General features: G+C 54.0%; 4 protein-coding genes across 4 annotated transcripts; 2 read left to right on the top strand and 2 right to left on the bottom strand.

The window, feature by feature from the left end:
- Positions 1 to 11: 11 nt before the first annotated feature.
- On the bottom strand, positions 12 to 6,570 carry CDEST_13662 (Putative tex-like protein, HTH domain superfamily). The gene is made up of 4 exons (XM_062929818.1): positions 4,621 to 6,570; positions 4,393 to 4,566; positions 713 to 4,340; positions 12 to 652 (listed from the first exon to the last, which is right to left on the bottom strand). The coding sequence occupies exons 1-4, from the start codon at positions 4,783 to 4,785 to the stop codon at positions 393 to 395; spliced, it is 4,227 nt and encodes a 1,408-aa protein (XP_062785869.1). The 5' UTR covers positions 4,786 to 6,570; the 3' UTR covers positions 12 to 392.
- A 786-nt stretch (positions 6,571 to 7,356) lies between these two features.
- Positions 7,357 to 10,679, top strand: CDEST_13661 (Putative serine/threonine-protein kinase, active). The gene is made up of 4 exons (XM_062929817.1): positions 7,357 to 8,584; positions 8,636 to 8,793; positions 8,849 to 9,380; positions 9,438 to 10,679. Exons 1-4 carry the CDS (start codon positions 8,297 to 8,299, stop codon positions 10,023 to 10,025), a joined length of 1,566 nt encoding a protein of 521 aa, XP_062785868.1. The 5' UTR covers positions 7,357 to 8,296; the 3' UTR covers positions 10,026 to 10,679.
- CDEST_13660 (Putative HAD superfamily, haloacid dehalogenase-like hydrolase) lies at positions 10,680 to 12,043 on the bottom strand. Its single transcript, XM_062929816.1, has 2 exons — positions 11,666 to 12,043; positions 10,680 to 11,465 (listed from the first exon to the last, which is right to left on the bottom strand). Exons 1-2 carry the CDS (start codon positions 11,794 to 11,796, stop codon positions 10,808 to 10,810), a joined length of 789 nt encoding a protein of 262 aa, XP_062785867.1. The 5' UTR covers positions 11,797 to 12,043; the 3' UTR covers positions 10,680 to 10,807.
- Positions 12,044 to 12,122: 79 nt separating this feature from the next.
- On the top strand, positions 12,123 to 16,282 carry CDEST_13659 (uncharacterized protein). The gene is made up of 4 exons (XM_062929815.1): positions 12,123 to 12,548; positions 12,620 to 14,561; positions 14,618 to 15,274; positions 15,327 to 16,282. The coding sequence occupies exons 1-4, from the start codon at positions 12,495 to 12,497 to the stop codon at positions 15,911 to 15,913; spliced, it is 3,240 nt and encodes a 1,079-aa protein (XP_062785866.1). The 5' UTR covers positions 12,123 to 12,494; the 3' UTR covers positions 15,914 to 16,282.
- The last annotated feature ends 105 nt before the right edge of the window (positions 16,283 to 16,387 follow it).

Here is a 16,387-nt window from a genome sequence, read left to right as displayed (position 1 = left end):
AAATTTTCTTTTGAGGCAAAAATGAGTTGGATGGTCGCTGCCGTCATGGGGGTCCAGGTTTTTGTCTAATGGCTTTTTGGTCTTCGAGGGCCGATTTTACTAATCTACATGAACGAATGATGCTGCTCGACTCCCCCTTCTGCTCCCATTGAAATTTTAGGAGACCGAAGGAATTGCTAAATAAAACACTCCATTTCCGCTCACTCACTACAGAACGGCCCTTTTTTCTGCCCTGACTGGTTTTTTCTTCCGTTCCTTCATAACCAAATCTCTGCACTGTTTTGTTGTCCAGCTCAGTAGTAGCTCCCGAGCGACAAGCCGCCGTTGTCGTAATTTCTCATTCCGGGAAGATCTCCGGACCCATGGGAATTCCGCATGCCATGAACAGGAGCCTATCTACCGCCCTTCTGCATCTTGGTGATTTCCGTCTGGTACCGAATCTTAAAGCCGTTGCATAGCGCTCTCATATCGGGGTAAGCCTGCTTGAGCAGCTCAAAACCGCCGGGAATGACACGGACGGGCCACGAGTTGACACGCGATGAGCGACTGGCCTTGAAGCAGAGCCAGAAGTAGCCGGGGTGCTTAGGGTCGATGCAGAAAGCGTAGTCGGAGCGGTCAGGGTTGGCCTCCATGTACGTGGTGAGCCATTTCTCTGCAGTGAATGTTAGTCATGCTCTCAGCTACCAAGTCCATAGACCGCAGAAAAACTTACCGAGATCCGTCTTGGACCGCTTCTCAAACTTCTTATGCTGCATCATCTCGTCCACCTTCCTTGACATAGCCTCTATGTGCTCATGGATCAACTCGTCCAAATCCTTGTAGGTGAATTTGCCGCCGACCCTCAGCAGCTTGCCAACGGAGAACTCGGTCTCCTTTTGGAGCTCAAGGACATCAACGTGCTGAAAGACACCATCGGCGACCTTCCAGGTGATAGCTAGATGATCATTACCCTTTGAGGAGGGACGAATAATAACCTCGCCAGCGGCCTGGGTGCCGAGCCATTGCTCTGCCTCTAAACCGTTGAAAGGCTTGAACAGAGGGTGCTTGATGACTCGCTGAGTGCGGCCAGTACTCTTGTCCTTTTCGCGGAGCTCCTCCCTGTCCGCCGCCTCCAGCCTCTCGTCCCACTGCCCATGGCCATGGTACAGCGGGCGCTTATACGGTCGTTTGACCTCGGCATCTCTCGCAGAGAGCTTGGCAAGAAAGTCTTTGTAATTTATCTCGAGAACCTTGGCCTGCACCGTCTGCCCATTTGTCAAAAGACCCCTGACTCGTACGCCGTCGGGACCATCGTGTGACTCGATACGGCCCTCTATGCCGCAGTCCAGTTTGACGATAGCGAAATCGTCTTTAACTACGCGTACGTTGACAGGGATGATCATGCCTTGAGCAAGAGTATCCTTCGTCTCACCGGTGAACATGGTGAATATATCGTGAGGTCCAAGAGGTGCAAAGTTGCGGCGCAACTCTTCGTACGGCGCCTGAAGCTCAGCGCGGATGGTTTCAAGTGTGGCGCGCTTCCTCTGGCTGTAGTTCCGCTCGAGTTGCTCTGCGTATTCTTCCAGGATGAGTTCGTTAACTTTCTCCTGTTCGTCTTCCTTGAACAGCTTGCGGACAATAGCCCCAGGACCGTTGTGATCAGTCTCCGCCTTAACATCTTCCTCGTCAAGTTCCAAAGCGTCAGCTGCCATCTTGCGGCCCAGCTCGTAATCCTCGGGATGAACACGAGTGTTGTCGAGAGGGTCCGAGGTGGGATTCGTTGCGTCGTAGTCGATGAACAGAAAGCTGGCGCAGTTGTTCCACACTCTGGGGCCCACCACCGGAAGCTTTCCGCTGTCGGGGTCGCCGACAAGCTCGTCTCTGCTGCTGACGGCTCCGCCGTTTGCATTGATGGCTTTGATAACACTCGTGGCTTTTCGGGGACCGAGACCCGCGACATACGGTAGCAGGTTAGCCGTATAGGAGTCGCCCACGGCCTCGTTAATGTTTACACCGCAGAGATTGACCATGTCGACCATTGCCGACTCAAGGTGCTTGAGCAACTTCTCTTGTGGCAGCAGGTTTTGACAGGGATGGAAAGCCAGGGAAGTGACGTCCTTTCCGAGGGCCGCATACTCCTTGAGCGGGTTCTGCATGTAGTGAGCCAAGGCAATGCAGTATCTTGTGAGGGAACTGAGGGTAGGGTGCTCGGCGACCGCTCGAGGACTGTCCTTGTATAGACGAGCCACTTCGTCATTCACAACAATTACTTCGAGCGGCTCGGTGCGGTACTCGCCAAGCTCAGGGTCATCGAACTCGGGCCCCATCAGGCCCTTCTCGCTGATCAAGCTCTCCAAGTCTCTGACGAGCTTCTGGGTATCGGCGGACCACCCGCTCACACCAATGGCATCAGGGCGGCGTCTATTGACAATCTCAACAAACTCTTCACGAGCACGTTCGTCACGAGCCAGATTGCCCAGTTTGCCCTGCTCAATGACCCGGCCGTCTTCCTCAACCGAGGCCCAACATGTGGGGTCACGAGCTGGATCCGCCATGCCGTTGGATAAAGTGATGATGCGAGGCACCGTGCCCAGAATCATGCCCTTGGGTTTGTACGGTGCTTGGTCGAGCCTCTTGGAGTATTCCTCACGGCAGGTTTTGAGGACCTCCTCCTGGCAGGCAGTGCGAAGCGACTCCTTGACACCCTTGGCGATGATCTTGGACAAGCGGGGGACGACAAGGTCGAGGACCTTTTGGCGTTCCTCGTTCCAGCGATCAGCGAGCTCACTGTAGTTGTCTGAGATGAACTCCTGGCGCAATTGGCGCTTGAACCCATCGTCGTTCTCCAATGTAAGCTTGACCTCAATGAGGCCCTCCTCTTCAGCCTTCATCATCTTGAGATATAGATCCGGCTGGCGAGCGACATCGGCAATGGTTTGATTGATGAGATATTTGACCTCATAGAACGGGTGCGATTCATCAATCTTCTTCAAGCCCTTCTCTGTCCGACGACAACTGATCTCGCCCATTTGGTAAAAGTTGACCCTGAAATGCTTGCGCATACGAGGGTTGACGAAGAGTTCTTCTGCGTACATTTGGCGAGCAGCGTACATGACTGTATCGCCAGTTTGAAACTCCTCATCGGTAAGAGAGTCGGCAAGATCGTCGGGAAGTTGGCTGTCGTCGTCGGCCCAAACCTTGTTCCCTTCGCGAAGCGTGTTTTGGGCGAACCGATCCGGAGTGATACCGTAAGCGCGGACGAAACCGAAGGCCTTGCTCCGCCTGACTCTGTCGAAAAGATTTGATTTTGAGCCTGGGCGCTTCATCTGACTACCATTGCCGTTGATCGAGGACATGTCCTTGAGCTCGGAGGCGTACTGGAAATGAAGGTAGTCTTGAAGGTCTTGCAGTTCCTCCATTGTTGCAGCCTGAGGAATCATGTCCTCGAGCACGGCGTCCTTGAAGCTCGAAGTCGACTTGAGGTTCTCGAGCGTCTTCTCCAGAGCATTCCGCTTCTCGATGAGCGACCGGAACTTGATGTCGAGTTCCAGGATGCGCCACAGATCGTCCTGGGTGAGCAATTTGTCTGCACTAACAATCCACTCAGGGGCGTCGGGATCATCGCGGTGGTCTGGGTTTTTCGTCTTCTTCGCGTGAATCAGATAGTCCTTGCGATGCTGGAAAACATAGGGGACCTCCACGTCATCGACGACGAAGAACTCCAGAACCTTGCCGATGGCCTTAGTGAAAGGTCCATGCAGCTCGGATTGGAGTAGCTTTTTGGGCCACATCAGGCCCGCAATCCACCGAGCCTCTTCCTTGAATTGCTCAGCGCTGATTTGCAAGTGCTTAAAGGGCTTCCGATCCAGCTGGAACCTTTCAGGCTCGTCCGTAAACCGGATCTGGTTGTCCTCGTCGGTCAAGAGCTTCTCCTTGAGTTGCGACGGCTCGAAGACATCTTTGAGCTCAATGACCTGCTCCTCGCGCTCACGATCTTCTTCTTCGTCCTCCATCTGAAGAGCCCAGTCATAGTCTTCTCCGTTTCCGAAGATGGCCTCCATATCCTCCAAAGCGTCTTTGTCAAGACCAGCGGTATCGACGACACCTCCCACACCCTTGTCACGAGGTCGGGCAACCTCGGCATCTTCAAGTTGGCGCGCGCGTTCGTCTTCGTCTTCCGGGTAGTCTTCTTCAATAAAGTCGTCGAATTCATCGGCTTGTGATCGGTAGTTGGAGCGGTTGTAGGGTCGAGACTCGTTGGCTTCTTCGTCGTCATCAGAAAACATGTCCTCCAAGCCGCGTCGCTCCGGGCCACGGTCATCTTCGTCGCGATGGCCCCGTTTGAGACGCTTGAACTTAGGCTAAAGTGTACATCAGCAAGATGTCTTAAACTTCGCTTCCATGATATCGTACCTGTGTGGGTGCACGGCGTTCGATTTGTTCTCCGATTAGCTCCAAGTCGTCCTCATCTAGCTGCTCTTCCTCTTCTCTGTCGCGGTGCTCTCGTTTTCGCTTTCGTTCGTGGGCATCCTCGTCCTCACCTTCTTCCTCCTCTTCGTCCTCATCCACAATAAATCCTTCGCGAATCTGCAAGTGTCAGAATAGTGCGTCACAAAATCGCCATTGGACAACATTGCCTACTTTACGCGCCTCCTCCTCGTCTTCGTCGTCCTCTTCCTCTTCAGAAGAATCCTCCGGAGCCGCATTCCTTCTGCGCGAAGAAACCACGTCTTCGTCTATGGACTCCTCATCCTCATCGTCGATCTCAGCCTCGCCATCGACGAAATCTCGCATTGAGTTGCTCATCTTCAAGTAGCCAGGAGTGCAAGTCGCAGCGCGTGTTGAAAGTCACGTCGTGTCCGATAGGGATCTTGGGGGCGCGTTGTGCTGGCTAGCGTCAACCGGCCAGACTTAAACCCGAAAACAGACGTAGAACCCCACGTCTGTTTAAATCGAAGTCGGGACGTGGTTCCTAGATGATCGAAGAAAAGATATGTGAAAGTTGACAGAAGGCGTCCTAGCCCAGGCAAATTTCAGTCGCCGCTGCTCAGACTTGCGCTGGAATAATTGAGAGCTTGGACCCCCCAGGTTGCTCCAGCGCGCCTTCCAAGTCAAGGACCCAGGCTTCAGCCTCGTCTGGCTGCTCAGCCCTACTGAGGCTGGTGAGGTGGTTGATCCGTCCACGGAGGCCAAAAAGACTTATCTTATCGGTTTATCCGATGTCATATATTTCACGTGCAATCAGTTTTGATTCCCCATCCCTTGCTCGCTATCATGAATCCCAGATTTCCGAAAACTGGCTAACCCCAGGCTCACTTACCCACATCCCGCCGCTCAAGGACCTCGTTCATGACTCTACTGGATACTGCACCTAGGACTAGGGTCACAGCGTTGCGACTTGCAGAAGACGAGCCATGTTTATCAACCCACTGAGGAGGAAGGTACTTAAGTCAACAGCTCGTGCTTCTCGTAATAGGTAGCAGCGTGCATTGCTGGAGACGCACTAAGCTGTTATCGGCACCGCCAGTAGTGAGGGTTCCAAAAAGAAACTGTCTTGGGTCGGCTGTGTGTAACAAATATTTCGGTACGAGACTGCTGACTTGGATATCCTGCTTCAGCCCGGCCCATGCCGACCACGAATCCAGGCATGCCCATCAGAAGGAGGGGGCAACACAATAGAGGATAAGTACCCGATGCACCCCCCCTCCCTGTGATGCTGTTTCGAGTCCGAGATTAGAAGTATAGCCAAAAGGGAGTTGAATAGGAGCACCTCATGGTTTTCTACTAAAATTTTGTCCATCAACATGACACAGGCAAGGGAGTCGCGGGGAAGGAAGCGCTTTTACAACACCAACTAGTACGCCACAGATCCATCATGCAGCGACTGGCTGGCAACTTTCGCGCCTGGGCAGCCATCTATCTGGAGCCTGTCAGGAAGCAGACAAGACACGACACACAGGCATGCAATGATGCTAATTGATTTGGGGTGTGAGAAACCAATGGGGGCGGGCGGCAAGACGTTGAGACACCAGGCCGTTTTGCGATTCAAGGCCCTGGTGTAAGGACAAAGTGAGATTTCTTCAGTGCCTCACCAGCGTTGACCTAAATGCCCAGGTCGCCTCACGACACACAGTGTGGCAGTCCTCGGCTTACATGAGGCGTAAAGACGACGCCCAGATCTCCTGGCGGCGAGCCATGCTCTGGAGTGATGGGCATTAGTGTGATGGAGACGGCGATTCGATTGGACTCGATTGTTGTGTGAAGGAGAGTGAAGCCCGAAGGATGGGCGATCATTGATGGACACTGACAAGAACGGACGAGGAACACTGCTATTCTTAACGAGAGAGACGGGGCGCGCGTGTCTCTCATAGGCGCTTCAGGCTCTATTTAGGTACACTAATACTGTGTTGTATGGATGACAGAATTTTCTGCCCTGCCAAATTGCATTGGCGGTTGCCGGACCAGGAGAGAACAGCTTGTTGAAGAGACAGGCGGTGTTAGTGCTGTTCACGCCGTTGGGGTTGTTTCTCAGGTGTGCTAAGCGATAGATCAGAAGGCCAAGTCTGGTCGTTGAAGAGTCGAGGTGAAGCGGCGCCCGGCTCGACTTGCAAAAGAATAAGATGAAGCGATGGACTGTGCAGACTCTTTGTAGCTGATGTGTCAGTGGCCATGAGGTAAGATAGGAGGTCCTTCCCTGACTTCTCCCGAGGCCCCTGGCACCTGGCTCCCTGGTCTAGACAAGGTTGAGAGATCCATTCCCATCCCACCTCGTCGCTCAGTCGTGGACTCGTTGCTGGCTCCACGGAACTGCAGGGTCCCCTAGGAAGTCAGGCGGTTTGCTGCTACTGTGGCTCTAAAACGTGCGTCAAGTCACCTTTATTCCGTACTCCGGAGCTGGGTCTTGACGTTTTTAAAACACTGGCCCCGTCTAGCGCCTCTGACCCGTTTGGATCATGTCGCTTTGTCCAGGTCTTGGCATGATTTTTCCATCGTACTCGAAGAACGAAGGAGGACCATTCTCCTCCAGTCAGTCGAAGGCGAAAACAAGACCAACTCCGCCTGAAAGGACTGGAAAAGGGGAAGGATAAGAAGAAAAGCCCAGTTCCTACTGGCGCTGTCGCCGGCGCGGGGATTGGTACCTGAAGCCAACCCCCCGGGGATGCCCAGGTTCAGGTCTCGAACAAGAAATACGGATACAGCAAGCCGCCTTTAGATCCGAAACCATTTCTGAGCCCTCATTTGTTGACTTGATGTGCTGGAGACCTGTGTCTTGACACTAGACCGGACGGGACCGGACTGGACCGTGGGCTCTGGTGGGCTGCTCTGGCTGCACCTGGGCTCCTGACACATTGTACCATCGTCCTGGTGGGTGGGTGTGTGTGCTGGCCGTGTCAAAGTGAAAGCGAACCTTTGTTTGACCCGACCGACACCACTCTCTTCCTCACCTCTTACCTTCTGCACCTGGTTTTTCTGCTTCTTCTGCTCGGCCATGTACTAGGTTGTGTGGCCACTCTATCCGTACTTCTCAACCCCCTCTTCCCCCTCCTCTCCTCTTTTCAACATCCCGTCCCGACCCACGTATCACCGATTTACTGATCGAGAGCAACCTCATTTACTTCTACCAGGCTTTCTCATTTACTCCTATCCAGCAACACGGAGCACGTTGCCTATTTCTTGCTCGTTTGCCCCTCCCCCCTCGCCCATTCTCGGAGTCGCCTCCCTACCTACCTTACCTCCCAACCCCACCTTGGCCGAAACGGGGACACCATCGAGAACAATCACACCGATAAATTTCGAGCCATCCTAACGCCCCTCTTGGCCCCCTTTCCTGCAGCCACTTGTCGACCTCGGATACTGTCCATCACTGCATCGCCAGATACTAAAATTCGCCTCAGACCTCGTCGGCACGCAAGTCGCTCTACAATCACACACTGACCTCAATACTCCCGACCATTCACACCTAGCCCTCGCCCCCCTTCTTCTCCGACCAGCGCCGATAATCGCGACTTCAGTGGCAATCCGGATTGCTATACCGATCAGGCGGCGCGACTACTATCTTGTATCTTCCCCAGCCAGTGTTCAGCCTCCTCTTTGCGATATAACCGCTGCGCAGCACGCAGCAGTCACGACTGCCGACGGCTTGGAAATCAGAGACAGCAGGTACAGTTCTAGATACGGCGCGGGAAAACGCTTCTTCGGGGAGCATACAACTTTCCTCGACCGGTCAGCAAGGCATGACAGCGACCTCTTAGTGTACTTCAGCTTCACTTTCGGTTCGTTTCATTTTCACTCTGCGAGCGAGAATCCGTAGCCCAACATGGCCGATCCTTTTGCGCCTCGATCTATGAAGCGCAAGAACGTCAAGGGTCTCGCTTTGACGCCTGCTGCGCCCAAGCCGCCCCCAACCGCTGAAACCAGCAGAGCTGGATACGATCCTCGCGATAAGGATGGCGGGGACCAGTCGGCGCAGTTGGAAATCGGCATCGAGTACAAGCTGGACCTGAGACCAGAGGACCTCGAGATTCTGAAGGAGCTTGGCTCCGGAAATGGAGGCACTGTCAGCAAAGTCAGACATGTTTTGACTGGAACCGTTATGGCACGCAAGGTCAGTGGCCTCATTGAATGCATGTATGGACTCGACATTGACCGATTCTAGGTTATCCACGTGGAAGCCAAGAAGGAGATGCGTAAGCGCATTGTTCGTGAGCTCCAGATCATGCATGGTTGCTCGTCCGAGTACATTGTCAACTTCTACGGCGCTTTCCTGAACGATCACAACGATGTCATCATGTGTATGGAATATATGGACGTCGGGTAGGTTTGGCTTTGTTTCAAATGGCCTTGCAATCTAATATTAATTCGTATCCAGTGCCCTTGATCGAGTTTCGAAGGTCTTTGGCCCGGTTCGAGTCGATGTACTGGGCAAAATCGCAGTGGCGACGCTGGGAGGTCTGACCTACCTCTACTCGAAGCACCACATTATGCACCGGGATATCAAGCCGTCCAACATCCTTGTCAACTCCAGAGGAAGCATCAAGCTGTGCGACTTTGGCGTTTCTGGTGAACTCATCAACTCCGTTGCAGATACTTTTGTCGGAACATCGACATACATGGCCCCCGAGCGAATTCAGGGTGAGAAGTACACAGTCAAGTCGGATGTCTGGAGTTTCGGTCTCACCATAATGGAGATGGCTATTGGAAAGTTTCCATTCAACGCGAGCGAGCAACTTTCGGACGGCGAGTGTGCACCGGCAGGTATTCTGGATCTTCTGCAGCAAATTGTACACGAGCCCGCGCCGAGACTACCAAAGAGCGATGCATTTCCCTCAATCTTGGAAGACATGATTCAAAAGTGTCTGTCAAAGGTTCCCGACGAACGGCCGACTCCCCAGGAACTTTTTGTAAGTCTAAAGCCAACCATGACAGCCTGGATTCTTCTGTTGACATTTACCCTGTAGGACCGTGACCCGTTTGTCCAAGCTGCCAAGAGAACACCGGTCGACTTGAGAGAATGGGCGGTCGGAATGATGGAGAGAGACAACCGCAAGTCTCATTTGGCACCTCAACTGTCACCGGCCACTCGCGATCTCCTGAACTCGAGCGACTCGCCGACCTACCATGGCGGGTCTGGAAATGATCGATCCCTCGACACGCCGACTTCGGGAGAGATCCCCATTGCGGGCGCTGGCATCATCTCTCCACGAGAACCCGTTAGCCACTCTAATCGCTCCCCCACTCGAAACGGGCTCAACACCATGAGCAGTCGACAGCCGGGTGGGCATCCTGGCATGGGACAGAGGATTGTTACAACCAATTCGATCCCCAAAGCTGGCGAGTATCCGAATAGCGCAGGGCCCGTGAGCGCCAACGCTGCTTCTTTCAGCTTGCCTGTTCGCCCGGCACCTGGCGGCCCCCTGCCGCCGGCCCCTCCACGTAAGAGCACTCCTGACGACCCAAGACGCGAGAACAGGCGACAGGCAACCTTTGGTATGCCCCCGGCACCCAGGAGCTACGCGAGCGATGTGTACAATGGTACCTCCAACTAGTCGCAGGAGGGCTTCAACTATATCCAAGGCGATGTGCCTCAGTCATACCAAGAAGCAACACCGCATAATAGAGCCTTGGGTCGCGCTGTTTCGCTACAACAACCAGAGTCATCTTTCGATCTAGGGCTTAGGACCTGCAATTTGTCTGCGCAGACGGCTTTTCGGCCCGCGTATGATAATCCAGCGGAACGCGCGATCGCGTCAGCCCCGATCTACCCGTCTCAACGGGTACCGGCACTCGATATCAGATGCCGTAGAAAGTGTCGCGCAGACAATGTTGCTGGCTTGGAAGACCCTTTTATCTAGAAACAACACAAAGACTGTCGGACTTCTATATCACCGCGAAGGCCCAACTGCCGGGCAGGTGGCCTGCCCACAGTAGAGTTTTCTTCGCTCTCTTCATCGGCATCATTCGGCGTATGCATGGTATCATCCTGTCTCTTGCAAATACGGGCGTCTTGAAGTTGCCGATGGTTAAGCCATTTTGCTGGCTTGGACAGAATGACCTTGATCGGCTGGGGCCAGGACGGTATGGATTTTGTCGCAAAAGGGCCACCCATGTAAGGGACAACGTATCTGGCATGCTTGGAGGACGGATTTCATTGGAGGCGTACTCTACTCTCTAGACAAAGTGATGAACGCTTGGGCATTCATTGTGCATTTCCTACCCTGTGTGACCTTTCATTGCTGCCCGAGGACGTGTCATTGAGATGACTGACCAGCCAAAGATTGTATAAGTCAGTAGAAAGCCGTCTGGAAAGCACCACCCGAATACTGCTTTTTCATTTTGAAAACGCCAACTCCCTGCCACTGAACCCTTCTTCGAGAATGGGGATCAGCTCGTCCAGCCGATGAATCACCAAATCAGTGTGCTCATGGTCAGCCAGATGCAGATTCACCTCGTTGGCAAGCAACACCGTCGCCGCGCCAGCCCTCCGGCCCGCCGTCATGTCGTCGATGGAGTCTCCAACCATGATCAACTCGCTAGCATCGCCTAGGGGGCCTTCGGCTCCAGGTACAATTCCGCCTCGAGGCTCCCGCTCTGCCTCTGACTTTGCCGGCTTGACCAGTCCCCAGGTCCGGGCGATATGGAGGATACCGGCTGGGTCGGGTTTGGGCGGGCGGAAGTCACGTGTGACGACGGGCTCGAAGAGCGAGCCCTCGAGGAACTTGCCGAGCAGGTGGGCGACAGGGGCGTCGAAGTTGCGGGTGCAGATGCCTTTGCGCACACCGCGGCGGTCGAGGTAGGACATGAGGTCGGTGAGACCCGGCTGAGCAACCTGGGAAGCCATTGCGGTACGCTCAATCTGGCGGATGGATTCCATGGCCGTCTCCTGGGCCTCCTTTGTGGGGAGGGCGTAGATGTGGTCGAGGATGTCGATGGATTTGGTGATGCCGAGTGCCTGGCGCATCTCACTAAACATGTAGTTTTGGGGCTCACTGAACCTTGATCAGTAAAGCGCAGAGAGCACTGGGAGCTTGCCTGGGCATCAAGGCCTAGATGGGCCTTTCATGTGCCAGATGCTTGTCGAAGGAGACGGGAGGGTCTGGAGTCGACTCGAGCAAAGGCCGCATTTCTCGGTTGAGACCGGAGAAAACATGAGGCTGATTCACTACAGACAGTCGGGATTCAAACATACCATAATGTCCCGTCCACGTCAAAGATAACGCCCTTCAGTCGGGGTGCGTTTGAGTTGGGTGCAGCGCCAGGCTTCAGCGGAGCAAACCGGCGGGGAGCTGCTGCCGTCATACTTGAAATAAACCTCTTCATAAAAGAGCCGTGTTGTCACCGACGGCTTATGACGGCCAAAAAATGGGAAGGGAAAGATCTATGTGCCTTGGTTTCGGAACATTGTTGGCCGACTGGGTTTTTCTTTTCTTTTTTGGCAATGTTATTTAGAGAAGTCGACATGAGTACTTAAACTCTCTTAAGCCGAATCGAGAATGACGATTGGGAGGACAGTGCTGATATGGTTGGGCGGGTGTTTTTACACAGTGCTGATCCCGTCATTGGGCAGGTGGAATCTTCTCAAAGGCAAGAGAAGGTCTGGGTCTGGGTGGGGTGGAGAGCTTTCTCATTCAATGCGACGTGCCCAGCCTCTACTCCGTACCTAGTACAGAACCCTAGATCAGCAGTAACTGTTGCCAGCATGACCGGCCGTTGAGTTTCTTGTCTAGACACCCCTGCAGCTGGCAATAGGGCCTGATAGGGTTGATTGAAGCAACAGTCAATTTCTTGGGAAGATTGAACTTCATATGGCTTACATCCAATAAACCTAGACGCTGCCGCCACACGTTCATCCCTCTTACATACCCTACCTGTATTACGTTATACCCGGACCTACCTACCTACCTACCTACCTACCTAGTAGAGACAGCTCCCGCAAAGCTCCCTTGTCGAGAGCGCGTCTTCTTCCCACGGTTGTTCCAACACAGCTAACGGCTGGGTGCGGCGAACACCAGACCGTGATGAGCTCGTCGAACGGCAGCCAGTGGCCACCTAGGCGGCCGTCGAAACGGAGCGTGAGTGATGTGATGTTAGGACTAGAAGTGCGCTTGCCGAGATCCTTAGCTAACGCGCGATGCTACTGCAGAAGCTCCGAAATGGCACTTTCATCGTCCCGGGCACCGGCGAACGCAGCCGCCGTCAATTTTCCCTTCGCGGATCGAGCATCGAGATACCCCAGCCCGAGGTGAACGGATACAGATCTCTGTTGACCGCCGAGTCCGCGGGCGAGTCCATTGACGTGGTTAAACATAACATCAAGGCCACCGCCCTGCACTTCTGGGATTGGCTCCTGTCCCCAGCAGGGAAGGGCGTGGTGAAATGCACCGTCGCATACTTGCTGGGAAGCATGGCGACGTTCCTCTCGCCCATTTCGACCTTTCTGGGCAAGCCTGATGGAAAGCACGTTGTCGCGACGTTGACGGTCTATTTTCACGCCAGTCGCACGTGGGGTTCCATGGTCGAGGCTGTCGCCATCGCCACCATCGCCGTTCTGTATGCAGAACTTGTGTCCGTGCTCGCCATGGCCTTCTCTGTCGTTGTCGGAGGGCAGCTCGGTCTCATTCCGTTGTCGCACGTTCTCATCTTGACGTTTTGCATCGGTGGCGGCATGGGCTTCATCGGATGGGTGAAGCAAAGGCTGAATAATCCACTGGTCAACGTAGGCTGCACGCTGTCCTCAATCGCCATCATCGCCGTAATCACTAGAGAGGAGGCCATCCATGAGGGGCATTTTTCCGAGGCCAAGATCGTGCAAGTCCTGAAGATGCTGGTCATGGGCATCACCATCACCGCAACAGTCAATTTCCTCATATGGAGGGTATCGGCGAGGGCGCTTCTGCGCGCCTCCATGAATTCTGCCGCCGTCTCGCTTGCGGATATGCTGTCCATGATCACGCGCGGCTTTCTGAACGGCTCCGAAAGCGAAATCATGTCGGGTGATTTTTCTCAGGTTGCGAGACTGTACAAAACCACGTACGGTAAGATGACGAAGAGTCTTAGAGAGTCCAAACTGGAGCACTGGGTCCTGGGTCGCGAGAAGATTTACAACCTAGAAAAGGCCCTGGTGAAGTCGCTCGAGTCGCTTTCGCAGGCTATAGGAGGCCTGAGGAGTGCTGCCAACACGCAGTTCACCCTACTTAAGGAAATGCCGCAGGACCCCATGGCCGGACAGTTGTCTCCTGGGAGCACCGTGTTCTCTCCGACGCTATCTCGTGCTATGTCTCAATATCTCAAGGGGGCTCGAGACCGGTTTGCGACCTTGGCATCAATTGAGGAGGACGACGAGATCGACGATCTCGACAGCCATCCAAGCCCCGAGGAAACGCCAGATGAGCCGCCGGCGCCGCTACCCACGTTCCGATCGCCCTCAGAGATCTTTGAGCTCTTCATAGCGCTGCTGGGTCCCTCAATGAAATCATTGGCATACACCCTCTCGGAAATTCTGAGGGAACAAGCTTTCGCCAAGGGGGCAGATTCTACGATAACAGTCAACCCTCACTTCAAGCACAGCTTGCAGGATGCCATGGCGTTGTACAGCAATGCAAGGACCCATGCCTTGCAAGAGCTTTACAATAGTATCGAACTGGGCAGAGCAAGATCGGAGAAGATTCAGGCGGATATCGAAGAGGTCGCCGCCGCCTGCGGACACTTCAGTTTCAGTCTGCAGCATGTCGCCGAGGACATTGATGCTTATCTTACAGCTCTGGAAGACTTGAAGTACGCCCGCGAGACGGGTTCCCGCAGTTGGAACTGGCTCAGGATCTGGAATTACTTTTCATCGCCCACAAAACCCAGGCAAACTGATCCTAATAACTTGGACACCGAGCGCTTGTTGCAACAGCCAATGGAACCCGCCGAGCAACCTGTGCGCCCCATCAGGAAGTCGGCCTTGCCGAGAGGAATTCCAGATACCATGATCAAGCAAAGGGATACCTTCAGCTGGAACGCTGCGCCCAATGCAAGTACCATCATGAGGTTTATGTCGCAGCAACTTCTTAGATGTTTGAGAGTCTTGGCCCGCGATGATAGTAAGTGGACGGGAATCCGATCAGCCGTTCAAACGTTGTTAACAAATGCTGTACAGTTCGATTCGGTGTTAAAGTAGGCTTCGGTGCCATGGTGTGGGCAGCCTGCGCCTTCATTCCGGCAACAAGACCGACGTATCAACACTGGCGAGGCGAATGGGGCTTGCTTTCTTTCATGATTGTTGCGTCCATGACGGTGGGAGCGGCGAACACTACCGGAACTGCGAGGTTCATCGGCACGATTGCTGGCGTCACCTTTGCTCTCACAGCCTGGGTCATCAGCCAAGGAAATGGCGTGGTCCTCGCGTTGTTGGGCTGGATGGTCAGCTTCTTCAGCTTCTACATGATGTTGGTCAAGAATAACGCTCCCTTCGGCAGGATTACGCTTCTTGCATGGAACGTCACTGTTCTCTATGCCTATTCGTTGTCGCAAAAGGTGGATGATGACGACGATGACGAGGGCGGTTCTAATCCTCTCATGTTTGAAATATGCTACCACAGATTCGTTGCCGTCTCGCTGGGAATCCTCTGGGGCATCTTCGTGTGCCGGGCGATCTGGCCCATCTCGGGCAGGAAGAAGTTCAAGGAGGGTCTATCAGTGCTTTATCTTCAGCTGGGACTCATCTGGAAGAGAGGTCCGCTTGCTATACTTCTGAGGAGCGACAACACAAGGTCGTATATGAAGGCAGGCGAAGAACAAGCGCTGCAGCGTTATGGTAAGTAGCCGCCTATAACGCCAGGACTTAAGCACGCTAACACATGGCCCAGCCTTCAAACTCGAAGCTTTGCGTAACTCGGCGAAGAGCGAATTCGAACTTCGCGGCCCCTTTCCCGATGCCGCCTACGCCCGCATCATGCAATCCACCGGCAAGATACTGGATGGTTTCCATGCCATGCGACTGGTGACCTCTAGAAGAGGTCAGTTGTCCGCTGGTGAGAAGGCGCTGCTCGAATATACGGCGCCAGAGCGCGCACAGCTTTGCGACCGCATCTGCCACGTATTCCAAGTGCTCGCCAGTTCCATGATGCTCGAGTATCCGCTCACCGACGCGATTCCTTCGGTCGTGGGCAACAAGGACCGGTTGTTGGGCAAGATTTACCAGTTCCGCAAAGATCACCAGCCGCCGTCCCCTAGGATCGGAAACGGCGAGGAGGAGGAAGAATCGCGGGGCAACAGCAACGGATACAACATGCATATTGCGAAGAACAACGTGGTCGTGGAGGAGAAGGACTACGCACTGTTGTACGCGTACACCCTGGTCACGGCTCAGGTCGCGCAGGAGCTGGAGTATGTGCAGAGAGAGATTGAGAACTTGTTTGGCGTGTTGAACACCGAGGCGCTGTTGCTGCAGTAGCTGGATGTGTGTTTGCACACGTGCGGGGGGACGGAGACTGACGAGAGACCCCCTCGAGGAAGACAGTGTGTTTGCTCATGTGGTCTCGAAAGCGGGGAGCAAAGACAAGAACGAAAAAAGGGTCGAGTGGGGGACAAAACAGTCGTCCTTAACTGGTGTTGGATCAACTATACGCAGACCAATGTCGACGAGTAAGGTGGATATATTTTCCTGGCCCTGGGCTCACGATGTTTGAATCCTGTCTCCCCGTTTGATGGGCTGGATTCGCTACAAAAGAGCACGGGAAGCAACGCATACATACCTACTTACACACACACACACACATACATACATCAACTAGTCGTAGTAGTCATAAAACATTGGTATGCGCCTTTTCTCTCGAACTGAACGTGATCTTTCGAGTCTGTTCTTTCAGAGTGTCCGTAATGCGGCATGAAGCAGAAAATTGAAACAGGCAGGTCGCGTGGACGGGGC

Source organism: Colletotrichum destructivum, chromosome 9, assembly GCF_034447905.1.
Source record: "Colletotrichum destructivum chromosome 9, complete sequence".
Lineage (NCBI taxonomy): Eukaryota > Fungi > Ascomycota > Sordariomycetes > Glomerellales > Glomerellaceae > Colletotrichum > Colletotrichum destructivum.
Note: the sequence above shows the minus strand (reverse complement) of the source record. Positions and strands in the feature narration are given on the sequence as shown.